Consider the following 15,039-nt stretch of genomic DNA (forward strand, 5'->3'; position numbering starts at 1 on the left):
TATATTTATGAATGAATGACCCAAGGTTGTGTTTTTTTTTTTTTTTTTTGTTGTTGTTCCTTGTTGCCCACCATATCTTTTCTTTTTTTAATTTCGATGTTTCTGTTCTTTTTTACTTATTATCTTTTGCTAAGGCGGCTTTTCGTGCATATAGGGCATTACTACAACTTTATTTGTGATGTACTCGTCTTATTTCACAATTTGAGATAAGGTACACCAAAGCTATGAGTAAACAATTAATGTTTTCAAATTGAGCTGCTACTACTAATAGACATAGTGTGCTTTTGTCTTTCACCACTCACAACTTATCATTATGAGTGTCCCTTGCTTTTTCGTACTCTGAAAATACTCAAATACTCATTTTAATAAACCTTTAATTAACAATGTTATATTCTAAGCTCTACACTCTAATCCCTCATGTAAGGATGACAATAGGACAGCGCGAGAGCAGATTAACGATGTCTTCTTTTTACGGTGAGAAAAACTCGTGTAGAGTAGGAGCGATGCAAGGTCGATTATAGGCAAGTTGAAGGAATTTGGTCATCCTTGATGAGGTGGCTTTGATATTATGTAGGTATGAAGTTAAACCAATTATTGAGCATAAATCACACCCATACAATTTAGGGCTTCCATAAAACATAAAGCACATATTTAGACACAACAAAGTTTTTAGTACATAGTGACCAAACTATGTAATTGAATGCTAGAGCCATGACTATTGTAAGAGAGATAAAAGGAAGAGATAACAACTATTTTAAGGGATGATAATAGAGTATGTTGAAAAAATAAAGTACATATACACATTCAGGGCATGTCGAAGCAAATAAAACCTATCATCGTCATGTCACCTCTTCGGATGGAGAAATCCATGCAAAGAGAAAATTTATCATATATTGAATACATGCATCCACCATCTCACATTTGGGAGGGTCCCACAAATGTGAAGATCTCTACGTGAGAGGATGGATACATGTAATATCACTTTTCATGGAAGGGAAAGCAAGACTAATTAATCAAATGAGATAGAGAATTTTTGTCATCCCTACTTTCATGACACGAGTGCCATATGCAATGTGCGCAGTATTTATATGTTTATCTCGTGTCCCTACCCTACACGTGGGCCCCACCACAAATCACAAGTTAAAATTTTTTAATCATCTATATGTAGGTTAATTAAGGAATATTGTAAAATTGTTGTGATTTTTATTGTGTCCTACAAGTCTTTTTTTTTTTTTTTTTTCCCCGGTTCCCATTTGCCACCATCTATTGATTCTGTTTACTCTTTGGCGTTTGGCCACCAAAAAACGGGCAATTTGTTCTAACATTTACTTAAATTTTTTCTTTCATCAGTATTAGATGGTAGTAAATAGTAGAAATGGAGAATCTAGTTTGATTCTTATCCCCACTTCTTGTAAAGCAAAAAAGAAACTCTTACTTTTTTCTGTGTCATATATATAGTATACATTTAGAAAGAACAGTAGAACACGATCATGCCAGCTTTATTCTTGTTTTAGCTCGCCACGCTATAGCTATTAAAACTCTCCATCTCTAACTAGGAAGAATTGAGCCCTTAAAGTTGGCAACCGTTGCACAAGATTAGAATTGTTACATGCAAGATCTATTAGGAGTATTAGTTGATAGGTTTTATTATTGAATACTTATCCTCTGTTTTGTATTTTAAAACGGAAATAAGTGTTATATTCTCTCTTTGTTTTAGGATAACTTAAGTTTAACTTAAGCAGAAAATTAATCAATAATCAGTAGTAATGCTATTTGGGAGGTTTGGTATTTCTTTGAACTAAAACCATTTTAATTGCTTTGTGATCCTAGTGACTTGGGTCATAACAAAGAAAGTTCCTGCCTACATCAAAAACCGATTGGTATCTTGGTCTAATAATAAAGTGTTATTATCAAGAGCGAATATCATAAGTTGAAAGCTAAAACTCTCTAAAAGAAAAGTATTCTTATTCGAGATAACTTGTAGTTTCCATCATAACATTACAAATTAGTGTCAAATGTACCAAATCAATATATGGTTGGATGGTAGGTAGCATTATTATGTCAAATTTAACCAATTAGTTCTATTAATTATCAATCTCCATCACAACCATCACAATTAATTTGTTGATTTTAACATTGATCTATATTGTGGGGTTGATAGACAACTTAGAATATCTCTTTCGAGTAAATTAATACAGATTTAAGGGCTGTTTAGTAGGGTGTTTTGAGTAACAGTTTTCAATATTTAAACAACATTATACGTATTTCTACACACTTTTTCACTCACAAGCATTTCTAAAAAATATAAACAACGTTACTAAAACAACATTACTGAACGGCCCCTAGTGTTTTTTTTTTTTTTTTTTTTATTTGGGTCTAAATCAACTCTTATGCTTCAGCTATAATTTCTAGAGTGTGCAAACAAAAGACAGGTCAAACTGAGAAGGCAGCCCGTCTATGGATTTGTAAGTAAAGGTGGTAGCAACTTTTTAGATCCTTTTACTTCGTAGTTCGTATGAGGATTGTTTTATGTCCCAATTCCTTCTTATCCAGCACCATCCACGAAGCAATAAAGAAAGAAACCCATTTTCTAATGACTCTGTAACTTTTTACTTTTTTTTTCTGCATCTTTTTAGGTATGTGTATGCCCTCCCTTTGACTTTAAGTTTATTCTCATATCTCAATCAATTTAAAATTCGGGGGTCGGTATAATTTAGCATTAGCATATTCCAGCCTTGATTAATGGAAATGCCCCTACCAATTTGTCTATTGGAAAGGCCTTCAAGGTAAGGACCTACAGGTCTATTTTAAAAAACTAAAACTAGAAGCAACTTCCCAGGCTGCTCAAATTTTTATTTTTAAAAAATAAAATTTAATTAGCAATATAAAATTCATTTTTGGCTTTGATTTCTTTTTATTTTTTTAATTAAAACCAACAGAAGTTGTATTTCTGTTTCAGACTTTTTAGTTCACTTCCTTTCCTTTGTTTTTTAATTTCCCCTGAAAGTTAAAAGCCGAATATGAAGATGCGGATTTCATAATTTGATTTTGCTCCATTCATTAATACTACATATTTTAAGGCATTTTCTAAAAGAAGACCATAAAAAATTAAGAGATGGTGCCTAATAAGAAACGCATCTAATATGAGTTGGATGAAAAAAGTTATTCAATTATTCCTTTACGATTGCTTTTACATCTCTCATAATTCTGATGCCTTTTCGAAAAATGAATCTTTTTTCTAAAGGCATCAACCAGCGAAAGTTTTTAACAAAAAAACGAAAATGCTTTTCCAAACTAAAGAAAACCGTACAAGGAGTCATGGACCCACAACCAAACCACTTCATTGATCGAACATCAACATGCACAGTCAAGATGTGCTGAACAACTTAGATTTTGCTGTGACACGATACATTTTGCCCCGACACATTTTACCACAACTTAATGACATGTGCAATTAATTGGTGAATCATCGCTTTCACATTATGAATTTGCCACTTTTTTCTCCACCACCACTTTTACATGATGAACTCACCACTTTCTTTTCCGCCACAATCGCACATGTCTAGGTTGTGACAAATTTCTGTGTAAAAGCACTGTGCCAACAACCGACCGGTCTATATGAACTCAGAAAATAGCTTATAGAGGCATTAACAAATCGAAGAGAAAATTTAAAGTGACTGAAGCTTCAGTCAAAAGATTAAAGTGAACCTGAACATAGTTGATTCATAGGAATATGCTTTTATTTCATTTAATCTTCAGTACTGTTTAGGTACTCATCAACTACACAACTCATTGCCACGGCATGGAGATTACTATCTTCAAGTGCCATACAATTACTAGTGCTTTATATTTAATAGAACTTGCTCCTTCTCCAATCAGACGCCAGATAGTATTGAACATCTCTAATTTCATAGTTTAATAGAATTGCATCCCACTGAGCTGTAGCTCAGTTATGTCCGCTTGCTATAACTTGAGACAAAACCATGATGCTTGCTACCTCAGGGAATGTTGAATTTCAGCTTTGGACTGCATTAGAAAAACACGAAATGACATCAGCTAAAAATAACACAAAATAAGACATAATTCTCTAAAATATTACATTTGAAAGGCTTGAACAACCACCGCACACCATTGGTGCAATGGTCACACTACAAGTATAAATGCTTGTGGGGTGTGGGGTGTGGGGTGTGGGGGTTAAAAAAAAAAAAAAAAAAAAGGGCCTGAACAATATTATTTGGTGCTTTCAGTTTAAACTGGTTATATAATATGAGTCATATGCATCTTGCATATTATTAATTGATTTGCCACATGGTGTTTTAAAATCCAGATTGTTAAAAGAACTGAAAAAGAGAGAATCAAGATTAATGTCCAATTGAAGATCTAACATCATAAATAATGATAAAAATACTAATTAAAGAACACACCAGTCTTTCATTGAAAAAATAAAGGGAAAATGTTTTAAAAAGAAGACGTTATGATTCTCCTTTTTATAAGGGTTGGGTTGTTTAGCCAAAAAAAAAGGTAGGGTTTTAACAAGAAGTGTTACAAATCCTATGTTGGAAAAATAGAGGAAGATGTTATGTTTCTTCCTCTATAAATAGCACACTCATTCAAGTATCTTAAGTATTGAACTCATGGACTAACTTTTACTTGGCTTAGTATTCTTAAGTTTGATGAATAGCTTAGTCCATCTATTTTTACTATAATAATAACAATAATGTATGTGAATATTTGATCTTTTTTCCTCAATTGCTGGTTCAGTTGCTAGTTGCTGAGACAGGCCCAAAAACAAGAGAAGGATATCTTTTTTCTTAAAAATTGGAGAAACTTTCGGTGTAAAAATGAACAAAATGATTCCCTCTCCCTGTGTACACATATAATTTGCTTTTTGGGTTGAATGGACTTCATAACAGGTGAAATTTTTTATTTGGAGAATTTTGCAAATTTCTTTTTTACACTGTGTTTGGTTGGTTGGAATTTAGGAAGAATGGAAAATATAGGAAGGAAAATAGAGTAAAAAACTGAGTTTTCCTTTGTTTGGGAATAGAAAGAAAATAGGAAGGGTGGAAAACCCAGGAGAAAATTTTCTCTCCTAGGCCCACAAATTTTTTCCTCCCAAATTGGGAGGAAAAGCCATGAGAAAAAACTGCCTCATTGCACTTTAGGGTCTATAGTTATCATTGAAAAAATGAAGAAATGGCCCGTCATTCCATATTTCAGCTGCCTTAGTTCACAAAAACTTCAAAAGCAAATTTGCAAGCCCTTTTCAGGAGTAAAACTTCAAACGCAAGTGTGAAAGTTCAGAATGAGAAAAAAATAAAGAAATAAATAAACAAACCTTATCTCAGCTGTAAGAAACAATTGAGTGTGGAAGAACTTTATATGGGTTCAGTATCCCATTGGGGTCCATCAACTTCTTAATTGAAGCCATTAGTTGCACCTGTACAAACAGATTCTTATTTTAGACATCAGTATAAGAAAACTTTACATTCTAAATCTAGAAATTAAAAGAAGAACAAGAAGCACATCTTAGATGTCTAGCCATTCACAAATTCTCACGGTTTCATGTGACTTGCTGTAGAAAATCTTATTAGCCTTCATCAGTCCCAAGCCATGCTCTGCACTAATACTTCCCCGCTGCTTAGATGTCCATTCATAGACAAAGGGTTCAATTTGTGCTAAAATCTGCAATTTATTGAAGATATCAATACAAAGCTATGTTTTACAGAATAAATACACAGCCTTTTAGGGTATGCTGAAGGAAATTACCACATCATCATACTGTGGAGTTGAAATATTAAGATGCAAATTTCCATCTCCGAGGTGGCCATATCCAATTACTTTAGCTGAATTACCTGATATTAAAATAATAATACAAAAAGTGGATTTATAAACCAGCCCAGTCATAGCCTGTGACATGCAAGATCATGATACTATTAGCATAAACAATTTTTCAAGTTCAAAGAAATAGTACTATTTTCACAGGAACATCTTGCAACAAATTTGAAACTGCACACTCTTAACAAGTTAAGGGCACATGAAACTGATGTTTCCGCTGTTCAAATTATTCTTTTGAAATTTACTGTTTCTGCAAGGACACCCTTCAGTTTCACATCCACACCTATCCTACCCAACCACTAAAGAGAATACATCTGATCACAAAAGCCAGAAGGTAAACAATATTTCAAAATGCATGTAGCCATAACAAAAAGTTGTCTTACCAAGTTTTGTTCGCATTTCCTCTACAAGATTGTACATCGTTTCAACAGGTAATGACAAGTCATATTTGTAAACAGCTCCTGCTTTCATGAGTGCCTCTGGTACACCCTATGGTGGGGAAGAAAATCCACTGAAGAAGTTATAATGATTTACGAAGACATTTAGATTATAAATGATTCCAAAATACTTGACAGGGATAATCACAAGTTAAGATGAATAAATTTGAAGAAATGGCAACTGTAAGTGGCCGTTGAGGATCAGCAAATGGTTAGTTTTTGTTACACAATAAAGGTCGGAATCAAAAGGGAGAAGCATCCAAGAGAAGCAAAAGGCAGAACCAATTGCCAGATAGATATGAGAAAATCCACTAAATAATTTGCTTATGATCAGCAAAGACCACTTAATCACCATAATAATAAGAAGTAATATCATTTAAGTTAAAGGAACTTTAAAGATGCGCACAACAGAAAAAAAGCACAGGTGTCCATCATAAAACAAGGGGTGGGGTGAGATGATCATTGATATAGAAAATATGATCTGGACAGATAGTAATAAGAAAGGAGTTGTAAAGCTGAAGAACCGGACTTCTCTTAGTATTGGTCCACAACAATAGGTGAAATCACTAACAGTGGAATTTATAGAAGTAATTCATTACCATATGAAGACTAGGTAATCTTTCCTGAATAAAAGGGAAATGACGAAACTATACTACTGGTTCCTGAAGTTTACCTTGTGAGTGCAATTGGTCCCTTAAGTTTTAAGTAAGTACTATTGGTTCATTAAGTTTCAATAATGAGTATTGTTAGTCCTCTCATTAACTGCTGTTAATATTATTGTCTATGTGGCTAACAAAATAGTGACATGACATTTTTTTAATTGATGTGGCATAGTGCCACATCAGCATAAAAAAAAAAATTAACAGATCATATTTTAGATAAAGAATTCATAACGATTTCCTTAAAACACTCATTTAAAAAAATAAATAAAGTAAAATAAAAAAATAGATCAGTGGCAAGCAAGTCCTACAGGTCAGTCTATCTATGTCCTCCCAGGTCTTTCCGTCGGTGTCCAAGCCTTCATCTCACTGCCAGAGCCTCCACGCTTCTTGACCCTTAAAATCCGTACGAAGCTGTTCGGCCACATTCCAAACATACATATTGCCTTCGTTTCCATCCACCATGGCAAGTCTTCCATAGTAACTCAACTATCCATATCCAGAGATTCTTCCCCAACCCAAGTACCAAATTACTCAAACATCTCCATCCCATAAATAAGTGGAAAGCGTAGAAAGGAATTGCAAATGTATCAAAGTAAAAATTGTCAAATTATAATTTATGTTTCTCAAACCATACAAGGCTTAAGACATTATCCTTTTTTATTTAAAAAAATCCTTCCAACCTCACTAGGTTGATAATTATTATTATTTATAAAAGACTAATTGCTGGTTCATCTGAATGAAATCCAATAATCATGGATTCTAAAAGCAAATTCTCACCAATGCCTCTAGCAAGCAAAGCATATCTTTACACAACACTCTGGCCAAACCAAATATCATTTGCTGTAGTAGATTAAAATGCAATATCAAGAATAGGACGATGATATCCAGTTTAGATACAGGCTAGGATGTGGTGGATACTTTGGCAGTGAGGTGGAGGTTTTGACAGGTCGAGACCGGTGAGGTCGTGGGTGGATAGTCATCAATGGTGAACAAGTCTTGAATGTGATGCCGACAAAGAGACTTTGGGAGGAGATGGACGGTCACTTGAATGATTTGGTGTTTTAAGTGATTTTAAAGATTCTAATGAATTCTTTAATCTTAATATCTGACCTGTTTTCTAAATATAAATAAATATGACTTGTTATTTTATTATTTTAATCTTTCGATATGACATTATGCCACATCAAATGTATCAAGTTTATTAAAATTGAATTTTGTAATATTTTAATTTTAAAAATGCCACATAAATTTAAAATATGTCAAGTTACTATTCCGTTAGCCACATAGGCAATAAAACTAACAGAAATTAACAAAAGGACTAACAATACTCATTATTAAAACTTGAGGGACCAATAGCACTCACTTAGAACTTAAGGGAACAATCGTGCTCACATGGTAAACTTCAGAGACCAATAGTGTAGTTTCGCCAAAGAAAATACATACTAACATTATTTAAGTCTGAATATAAAGTACTCCATGTATAAAGAAATTCAATGAACTGAAAAAATGGTAACCTCACGAATACGCCAAAATGATGAAGCTTGGTTTATGTCTTGTGCAATAACACCATCAGAAATCAAACCACCTTCCATTGACCGAAGGAGGAAAGCTTCAAGCTTTTCTCTGGATATGTTTAAATAAAACCGTAGGGTCTTAGAAATTCAAACATGCCATCGATTCAGAAGGCATTTAACAAAACATTATATTCTAAAAATATAGCTACAAAAAACGTTAGACATTACAAAGCGAGGATGCTATTTTTGTCCATAAAACAGAAAACTGAAGAACATGTTAGAAAAATATAGAATCACTTTCCATTTTCTCCTAGGGTGCAGTTAGACGCTATATGTCGCACAACCTTTCCATGAGTTCTATCTAAAAAATGAGGAGTCACAACCAAAATGAGAAAAGCAATTACACGATGTCTAGATGTTACGGGTTGGTTTGTGAACCTTTGAAATTTTTCATTTTACAGTTTTGTTTGTACTAGTCAATGGATAGGGGACCAATAGGAACTAAATTTCAATACTAAAAAATATTTTTCACAAGAATATAATCATTTTCTTTCAAGAAGATAAACAATCAAACTTAAAGGAGCTTACTTGTCATAAGATTCATCACTGCCTGTTGTCTCAATCAGAACATAGAAGTTGTGCATTGCAGGAGGTAATGGATTCCTTACACCTTCTAAATGATTCAGAGCCTGTTACATAAAATACAATGAGTATGCTTCAAAAATATAACAATCATAAAGTAAAAATGCCATGCCATTCACTTTCTCTTCAAATATATAAGTGGTTCTTCAGAAAAAAGTTCTTAAAATTTTAGGAATAAGAATAATTTAGATCACTTTCCAACTGAAAACGATGAAGATGTAATCTGTGATTTCTAACAATTATTTTCATAGTAAACTCCTACAAAAAACGAAGAGCGATTTTGTTAACTACAAGTAAAATAAACAAGAGCACACAACCCCACTAAAAAACTAACATAAGATATGGTTGCCCATGAAAATTGAAAAATGAAATTTTTTTTTTTTATAAACACTGAAAATTTTGTTAAAAGAAAAAAGGGATAGCACAAGTACTCGTGATGTACAAATTACAAATATCAAAAAACCACAAACAAGAACAACTGAAATCCCATATGATCTTTGGCCAATCAAACAAAGATCTATTAAAGATGAACTTCAAATGAAGCAGGGATTCAATCCCTTCAAAAGACCTAGAATTATGTTCATTCCAAATACACCACACAAGACATAGAGGAATAGTGTTCCACATATTGGTGATTTGATGGCCCTTGAAGCCACCTCTCCAACAAACTAGAAGGTCTTTTACTGAATAAGCCATGACCAAAGAGACACAACATAGAGAAGAAAAAAAAAACCAAGACCAAAGGTCCCTTGCTATAGCTCAATGAAGAAAAATGTAGTCATGTTCTCCCCATCCCTTTAGCACATACAACACCAATCAACAATGATGATCTTTCACTTATGAATGTTATCCATAGTAAGAATTATACCATGGGCAGCTGTCCATACAATAACAACAAAAACCAAGCCTTAGTCCCAAAATTTCAGGGGCAGCTGTCCACACACACAAAAAATAAAAAGCAACCTTCCCAGGAAGTTTTAGACTTCCAAATTTCTCACCAAGGAATATCCAACATATGGTCGCCTCGAAAAGCTCCATAGAAGGATTTTACATCAAATTTGTGGTTATTGGATAAAGTCCAATACATCCTATCCAAGCCCCTCCTGGAAATAAGAGAAGTATAAAGAGTATCAAAGAACTTTTCAGTAGTTTCAAGCTTCCAATCATTCCAGGCCTGAGAGAAAGTAGGACACCAGTGGATTGCATCATTGTCTATGCATATACCCAGAAACAGTAGCTTGTTAAGGACCACAGAAAACTGTGAACTTCCTTTTTTTGGACACATCACATAGACAGTATACCTCAAACTTTCATAAAAATGTAAATTGAGATTCACCATTAAAATTACAAAGGTAGAAAGGAGAGGCAAACTAAAAAAATTCTCATCAATTACACAGCCATCAGAATGCTTACCAGATTCAGTGACTCGTTATCTAAAAATTCAAATGCAGATAAAATCTCCCCAAGTCTTCTCTTCGCTTCAAATAGAAGTTTCTGACAAACATTAAGACAAAAGGTGAGGAGACTACATAATTCATTCATTTTTCTTGCTTAGAGTCAAGAAGTAATTAAGGGTGCATATTAAGGTGTAAAAAAAGGTTAAAATCTATATTTGTAGCTAAATATTGGCCATTCTAGAAAACACAACAGAAGTCGATATAGCTATTAAACACAGGAAATTTATAATGGTATAAATTTCAGAAAACCAAACTATTATAGCTAGACATTAAGTGACAATTAAGTCAATAAAGTTTGAACTAGAGCATCAAGTTCTGGTATACAGGATATGATGAGACACAAAACTCCAATTTTCTGATTTAGCACACGTTACAGAGGAAGATTTTCTCTTTTTCTTTCTGAGGGAGGTGGGGGTGAAGAGAACTTTGTTGTTTCAGAATTAAACTATCATGATCTTTCTGGCTTACCCTTACTAATAACTTATTGTTCTATTTGAAGATTACTTTTCATTGTTCTCAGGATTCCTTTTTTGTTCTCCAGATTATTATTGGTCACCGTTTTTTTTTTTTTCAGTATAATCTGCTGAAAAAGAAAAGAGAATGAGACTGGAAATTGTAATACTTTCTGTAATGTATTTTGGCATATAACTGATAGAAATATATTGTTGGTTTTGATTGCTTAGGGCATCAAACATGTGGATAAAATATTACATGTAAGCAGAAGAAAATCAAAGGAAAAAAAACTAGTCATACCTGGCAGCTGGAATAGTCTTTACATGCAAGAAAAGCTAGATTCACCGAAGATAGCTTTGGAGGAGTGAGAATGGAAACCTTAGTTACAATTCCTAAGGATCCTTCACTTCCTGGATTGATGATAGCGAAAGTTAATTCACTTGCATTATACACTTAAAATTACAGTTGTTTACTGTAAAATATAAATACAGTTTATAAACTGTTTGATACATACCTATAAACAAATGCTTTAAATCATAACCAGTATTATCTTTCCTGAGAGTCCCTAGCATGTCAAGCACATCACCATTTGCTAAAACAGCCTCAATGCCTGTATTATTAGTGGAAAAAATTAAGAAACTAGAGCAGCCAATTTTACCAAGTATCTACAGTTAAAATTGCAAGATATTGTCAATAGCAGCACAAATACTTTGGATACTGAGATGGCTATGCTTTTCTGCACATGGAAATGAGCTAGTATGTTTCAATTGCTAAGTAGCCAAGTGCATATTAAATCAAACAAAAGATGAAGATTGAAACAGAACAGACAGTAGTCCATTTTGTGCATTAGACTTCAACAAATACCAGATTTTTTTTTTTTTGAAAGGTTAATAGATACCAAATATCCTCACCTAGTACAGTTCCATGAAGAGATCCATAACGGACAAGACGTAAACCACCAGCATTAGTTGAAACATTTCCACCAATCTGGCAGCTTCCTTTTGCACCTAAGTCCAGTGGCATAATAAATCTGAATAGAAGCATAAATTACTAAAATAGGACGACAGAAAAATGTCAAATTTCCATGTTGTATAATTTAAATGGAGAAAGAGCCGTGACAGCCCACCAGTTCAACATTCCGAAAGAGTATACTTATGTGACATCTCTTAACACTATACTTCTATGAAATTTGAACTGTCATTCTAATAAACATAACACATTACAGATCTTATGAGAAAAGAAATGATGGTTAATGGAAAATTACCCCTGGTTGTCTAGGAAAGAAACCAGATTTTCCAAAATGCATCCTGCTTCACATACCAATACACCACTGACCTGAAAAAGGTGCAAGGAGAAAAATATAAAATAAACCCAAATTTGTGATGCTGAAACCATGCTTAGCCTCCGTTTGGATACCAATGAAAAATGAAAATTATTTTATTATTCAGCTTATATTTGCTATTATTCATGGGCCTCACTGCACTTTTTGATACTATTTATGGGCCTCATTGTACTATTTCAACTAACTTTTACCTTTATTTACAGTACTTTCAGCAATAAGTTTTCAGTTTCAACAAAATAAGCGGTATCCAAACAGACCTTTAATATTGGTTTGGGAACACTACATCACTCCAAAATGCATCTAAAGGTAAAATTTATTGGTGAGAGTCTTCAAGACAAGGATAGCAAGTTATCTCTCTCTCTCTCTCTCTCTCTCTCTCTCTCTCTCTCTGTGTACCAGCTCTTAAACCCCTAACTTTAGGGTCTTCAAATTTCATTCAAGGCCAACAAGCTACAAAGAGAACTAGCACTAGTAAGACAAGAATAACAACCGTCGAAGAAGTAAGGTGTGAAAATGTTGTGCTATAAATCCTATGAAATGAACAATTGAGCAAGTTCAAAAACTGAAAGTGTTCGCAGCAACAGTCCCAAAAGTAATAGCAAGTACTACACATGGAAGGAGAGAGTTTAAAACAAGGACAACATAATGATAAGAATCATAACTGCAAGGCGTAGCAGGGGAGGTCATAAGCGTCTATACTCTAAAATCTATTTTAGACAGAATTGTAACCATAGTGTTAAAGACTGAATGCCTTATTGTTTTGAACTGCGTGTTGAATACTGTACAAGAGACTGCATTTATATAGGTAGAGTATGAGTGCTATACAAGAAATCGATGTGCAGTACAAGCAAATGTAGTAAAAAATATTACAATGGGCCTAAAACCAAATGGGCTTATATTCTAACACATAGAATTCGAACACGAACCTAACCAATATGCATTAATTTGTTGCATACACTATGGAAAATGGTGCAATGTCTACCTTGTCAAAAGATATGACCTGTTTCATTGAACCAACATTGATAATGACCTGTAGAAGATATCATAGAACAACAATTCAGATGTATGATAAATGAGAAACATGATGTTTTTGAACTGTTATTCATTGAATCCCACAAAAGAGAGAGTCAAAGAAAGCGAAAAAATGGAACAAATTACATTACTTCATCAAAGACGGGAACACTTCCGCCTACAAGGCCAGTATTTCCACCTTGAGGAACAACAGCTAAGCGTCTCGAATTACAGTATTTAAGAACCTCAGTGACCTGCATCACCAATGCAAATAGTCAATAATAATAATAAGATTAAGGCTAAAATGCAAAACTCGCAATCTAAGATTCACCAGAAATCATTTAAGTCCTTTAACTTTGCTTCTGTTAAATTTAGAGGATTGAAATGAACAAAAATAAAGTTAGAGGACTAAAATTAATTCTTGTGAAATATAGAGGGCAAGTTTTGCATTTTAGCCTAAAATTAAATTACAATCTGGACCCTCTAACTTTACCCAAAATTCAATTCAATCCTTTAAATTCCAATTTATTCATTTCAGTCCTTTAACATCCATTTTTTTTTCAATTTAGTCCTTCCATATACTTAAATCAAAGGAGTAGCCGTTAAGTGCCCCTAAAACAACATAGTTTTAATATATTTGAATTCCCAAAACAACTTCATTTTTAAGACACCTAATGGCACAATGTGACAGAATGACTACGTTGAATAGAAGTAAAAAAGGTTACAAGATTGAAATGAATAAAACAAAGTTAGAAGGTGAAATTTGTAATTTAGCACAATATTAATTAATAAAAGAAATATAAAGGACCTCTTGGGTGGTTCTAGGTTGTAGCAAAAGTTTACTGGAGCCCTTATATTTTCGCATCCAATCAGTGTTTGCAAAGAGAAGCGTGTCTTCATCTTCAATCACATTTTTATCGCCTAATATACCTTTGAAATAGTTGATATCATCGGAATTCAACGTTGAAAACGCTGGGTTTCTTTGAATCATCGCTGTAGCAAAGTGTCTGTAGTGGATTCTGCCTGTCCATGATTCAAAACCTAGAAAAAAAAAAAATATATATATATATATATATAGCATAGCACTTAGAGGGAATTGCTTTTAAATTTTTGTGAGCTAATTGTAAAAGGTTATATTTATATACATATATATAGTACCTGAGGAAGAGCGGGAAATTGTCGTGGAATGATCAGAAATTGGATTGGATCGAGGATGATCAAAGCGGGACTTGGATGAGTAACTGTTGAGGAGGAGACGACGTGTAGCTCTCCACTTCTGCATTCTACTTTGTTTTTGGTTTCCAAATGGTTGTTGCAATTTTTTCTGTCCGGAATGGGGATTCGTGTGGAGACAAGAGCAACAAACTATTTAGCCATACGGACGCAATGACTATAATGCCCTTGGCTAGCAAACCTCTACAAAAATTTCGTCTATTTATCAGACGAGCTTTAGAATATGTTTGGTACACTGAATGTAGATTACATTAAGAATAGTAATTTTTATTACTAGGAATATAAAACATTGTAATAGAACAACTATTACTATTCATAAGTTTGGTTGTTATATATAGAAAGCTTGTAAAATGATGACATATAAAGAAACTTCATATTTTTAGAAATATATTAATTTTAAAACTTATTATATGCACTAAAGAATAGCTATTACATCTATTTTAAAGAAGA

The 15,039-nt window shown here is 33.4% G+C and overlaps 1 protein-coding gene across 3 annotated transcripts; it reads right to left on the minus strand.

Moving 5' to 3' along the window:
- Positions 1-3,722: 3,722 nt before the first annotated feature.
- Positions 3,723-14,716, minus strand: LOC112000877 (D-2-hydroxyglutarate dehydrogenase, mitochondrial). 3 transcript variants are annotated; one of them, XM_065762197.1, is made up of 16 exons: positions 14,515-14,714; positions 14,165-14,397; positions 13,509-13,610; positions 13,328-13,375; positions 12,268-12,338; positions 11,915-12,033; positions 11,518-11,613; positions 11,304-11,413; positions 10,507-10,587; positions 9,040-9,140; positions 8,452-8,560; positions 6,222-6,327; positions 5,770-5,855; positions 5,560-5,685; positions 5,339-5,440; positions 3,723-4,019 (listed from the first exon to the last, which is right to left on the minus strand). In XM_065762197.1, exons 1-15 carry the CDS (start codon positions 14,636-14,638, stop codon positions 5,345-5,347), a joined length of 1,608 nt encoding a protein of 535 aa, XP_065618269.1. In that variant the 5' UTR covers positions 14,639-14,714; the 3' UTR covers positions 3,723-4,019; positions 5,339-5,344. The 3 variants fall into 3 exon arrangements, with proteins under 3 accessions (XP_065618269.1, XP_023888818.1, XP_065618270.1); XM_024033050.2 differs by having other exon boundaries at positions 3,723-4,026; positions 14,515-14,713; XM_065762198.1 differs by lacking the exons at positions 3,723-4,019; positions 5,339-5,440; positions 5,560-5,685 and having other exon boundaries at positions 5,800-5,910; positions 14,515-14,716.
- Between the last annotated feature and the right edge of the window lie 323 nt (positions 14,717-15,039).

This window comes from Quercus suber, unplaced genomic scaffold (genome assembly GCF_002906115.3).
Source record: "Quercus suber isolate HL8 unplaced genomic scaffold, Cork oak 2.0 scaffold_447, whole genome shotgun sequence".
NCBI lineage: Eukaryota > Viridiplantae > Streptophyta > Magnoliopsida > Fagales > Fagaceae > Quercus > Quercus suber.